The sequence below is a fragment of the Phanerochaete carnosa genome (genome assembly GCF_000300595.1).
Source record: "Phanerochaete carnosa HHB-10118-sp unplaced genomic scaffold PHACAscaffold_542, whole genome shotgun sequence".
NCBI lineage: Eukaryota > Fungi > Basidiomycota > Agaricomycetes > Polyporales > Phanerochaetaceae > Phanerochaete > Phanerochaete carnosa.
The window spans coordinates 1-3,116 of NW_006768169.1; the positions used below are offsets into that span (position 1 = coordinate 1).

At 61.0% G+C, this 3,116-nt stretch overlaps 1 protein-coding gene across 1 annotated transcript; it reads right to left on the bottom strand.

The window, feature by feature from the left end:
- Positions 1-1,088: 1,088 nt before the first annotated feature.
- On the bottom strand, positions 1,089-3,077 carry PHACADRAFT_108873 (uncharacterized protein; the record flags this gene model as incomplete). Its single annotated transcript, XM_007402906.1, has 6 exons — positions 1,089-1,394; positions 1,471-1,629; positions 1,713-2,018; positions 2,090-2,633; positions 2,702-2,863; positions 2,917-3,077. Coding segments are annotated over 6 exons (1,638 nt in total), but the record flags the coding sequence as incomplete, so codon positions are not given.
- Positions 3,078-3,116: the final 39 nt, after the last annotated feature.

Sequence of the window (3,116 nt, forward strand, 5' to 3'; positions counted from 1 at the left end):
GTGGTACTGTCATCACTCAATGAGGTTGAACTAATATTAATATTTTTCCTCTTGAATGAAGTATGGGCTCACGACATTCCTGTATACCACACTCTTGCAGGCAGGCTGCCAGTGCCCACAGTAGACTATATGTAGAGGAGCAGTCAATAAATACACATTATATTATATTTATAATGCTCGCCTTCAGACTGTGTTCAAAACAAGTTAGGATCATGCATTACTCCCGGTAAGTCTCAGGGCATAGGCGCTTGATACAGTGCGCCGGGCTTTGGGGTTCAAAGAGGCCGCCCGAGGACGATGCACAGGCGGTGCGATGCACTCTTCAGCCCAATAAAGGTCAAGTCTGTTAGCAAGACTATGAATGTACAGCACTAAGACCTTTTACAAACAACAAGAGAAAACTGTATGTTTACTGTGTATAAATGTTTACACCAAGTTTACATGACTTCATTTACACACACAGAAACGGTAAACAGTAATAAATGTTTATAAACAGTAAACAAACAAAACGGTTGGAGCCTTACCTCATGATGATTTCTGGTTCGTTACATAAGCAAGTTTGTGGAATCCTAGCACTCGATACTTCCGGACGTTACTCAATCAGCTGCGAAACTGGTCATTAACTAGTCATTAACTCGCGCAACACTGGCTCAATCAGCTGCGAAAAAATTGCTAGGAAACGATCACTGGTCGTCGAGACTGTGTCAGTTCGACAACACTCTCGCCCTCGCGTTCGTTTTACATACAAACTGAGGAGACACCCGTAGTCCTACAATCAATGATCTCGACAACATGGAGAGTACTATCGCAAACAAACCCAAACTAACCTCACGAAAGGAACCCACTCTGCCGCCAATACTCCACCCAGGCCCTGGCATGTGCGTCGCCGATGGCCGGCGCGTCCCGCAAGGCCTTGCTGCACTGCTGCATCCTCGCCGTCGAGTACGCCGGGAGCCCACCGGCCTCCATCGGGCAGCCCCCTCTCACCGCAGACGCGGCGGCGGCGGCCTCGCCTGCGCCGACCTCGCGGAAGTACTGCAGGAGCTTCAAGGCGGGCTGGCGAAGGGGAGAGGGTGCGCGTTGTCAGTTCACACATCGAACGGCCAGAGAACAGGAGAAGAAAAGGGGAGCAGGGTACGTACGAAGCGGTCCATGTTGAAGCTGGTCATGGGCAGCGCCGCGACGGCGGCGAGCCAGGCGGCGTACGGGACGACGGGCAGGGGGCTGTGGCGGCGCCCTCTGCTGCCCAGGGAGGCGTTCAGCGCCCGGACGACAGCGCGCCACTCTACGGGGTGCGGGTGGACGAGGTTGAGCGTCGGCGGGAGGCGGGCCGCGGACAGGACGAGGTCGACGAACGTGTCCGCCACGACGTCCGCGGGCGCCCAGGAGACCGTCTGCAGATTTTAGGTGGTTTGGTCAGCAAGTCTCTCTCTCACGAGCGGCGAACGGGGAGCGGATGCGCGCACGCACCCCTGTGAGGTCTGGGAACGAGCCCAGGTTGACGCTCGTCTTGACGAGGATGGGGAGCCAGTCCTGGGCGGACCAGGCGCCCGACGCTTCAGGTCCGCAGACCTGGCCCAGCCGGATGGCCGTGCACTCGAGGCCGCGTGCGGCCGCACGCGCCAGCACCTACAAGAAAAACAACGACAACAACACCACGCGTTCAGCGCCGCCCAGACGCAAAAAAGCCCAAGCACACCGAATGCGCGCACCTGTTCCACGACGAACTTGGACGCGCCGTACCCGTTCGCTGCGGCCACGCGCGGGTCGGGCAGCGCCTCCTCGGGGACGGGCCCCCGCGCGACGTCCCAGCGGTAGGTGGCGGAGACGGAGGACGTGAAGAGGAGCCGCGCGGGGCGCGAGCGGGCGGCGGCGGCGCTGCTGCTGCTGCTGCTGCTGCCGCTGCAGAAGTCGAGCAGCCTCCGCGTCCCGGCGACGTGGCACTCGAACGCGTCGAGGGCGCGGTTGAAGTCGACGTGCCAGGCGTTGTGGATCACGTGTGTCACGCCCGTCTTGAGCTGCAGGCACGCGTCAGCAAGCTCGGAACAAGAAGAAAGAGTGGAAGAGAGCTCGGCGCTCGTCGCGTTACCTCCTCGAAGACCCTCGGCCTGAGCCCGAAGCCGTCGTCGTTCAGGTCTCCCGTGAGCTGCACGAGCTTCGGGGCTTCGAGCAGCCACGGGTCGAGGCTTCTCTCCGTGAACGCCGTCTGCTGGCGGTCGTACGTCACCCGGGCCTTCCGGTTCAGGGTGTACACCTTGCCGATCCGCGGGTTGGCCAGGAGGGACGCGAGGATGTGCGCGCCGACCGCGCCGGTGGACCCGGTGAGCAACACAGCGACCTCGCGGCCGTCGCGTTGTCCCTCCGCAGCAGCAGCAGCGGCCGCCGCGGGCAGGTCCGCCGCGTACTTGTCGACCATGGCCCGGACGGACTCTTCCCAGGCGCCCCTCGCGGCGCCCGCGCCCGCTCCCGAGTGGACGTCCTGCCCGGTGAGGATGCCGATGGCGATGGCGAGGTTGCGGAGCGTCGGGTGCTCGAACACGAAGTTCTGTGAGACGTGCCGCGCGGACGGCCTGGTCTCGGGGTCGGCGCGGAGGGCGCCGATGATGCGGTTCCGGAGGAACGTCGCGTACAGGCTCGCGGGGCGGGGCCTCGTCAGCAGGGGGGGGGGGCGCATTCTGCGCGAGCGAAAAGACGGGCTCACCTGTCGAACCCTTGGTCGAACAGATCCTTGGACGGCGGGATGGTGTCGCGGTTGGTCAGGATGCAGGCGTGTTTCTGGAGCCACGCTTGCACGTCGGGGACCGTCCAGGAAGGCGGCGGCGGGATGTTTTCGGTGTTCCCGCTCTGTTCTACAGTCGCATACCTGACCAAACGCGATCGTGTCAGTCGCGATGGGCTTCGCTTGTGGCTGCTTACAAGTTGTTGATTTCTCTCTCATAAACAGCTAGCGCTTGCTTCCGGACGATTGTCCCCTTGGCGGCGCGAGGTAGAGGTCTAGCTGGGTCTGTGATGATGACCATTTCCTTGAATATCTTTGCGAACGCAGGAGCGGCGCGGTTCGCTTCCTCAACAACCGGCCTGAAGGGAGTTGAGCCATCATCCTCTGACTCTCCGCA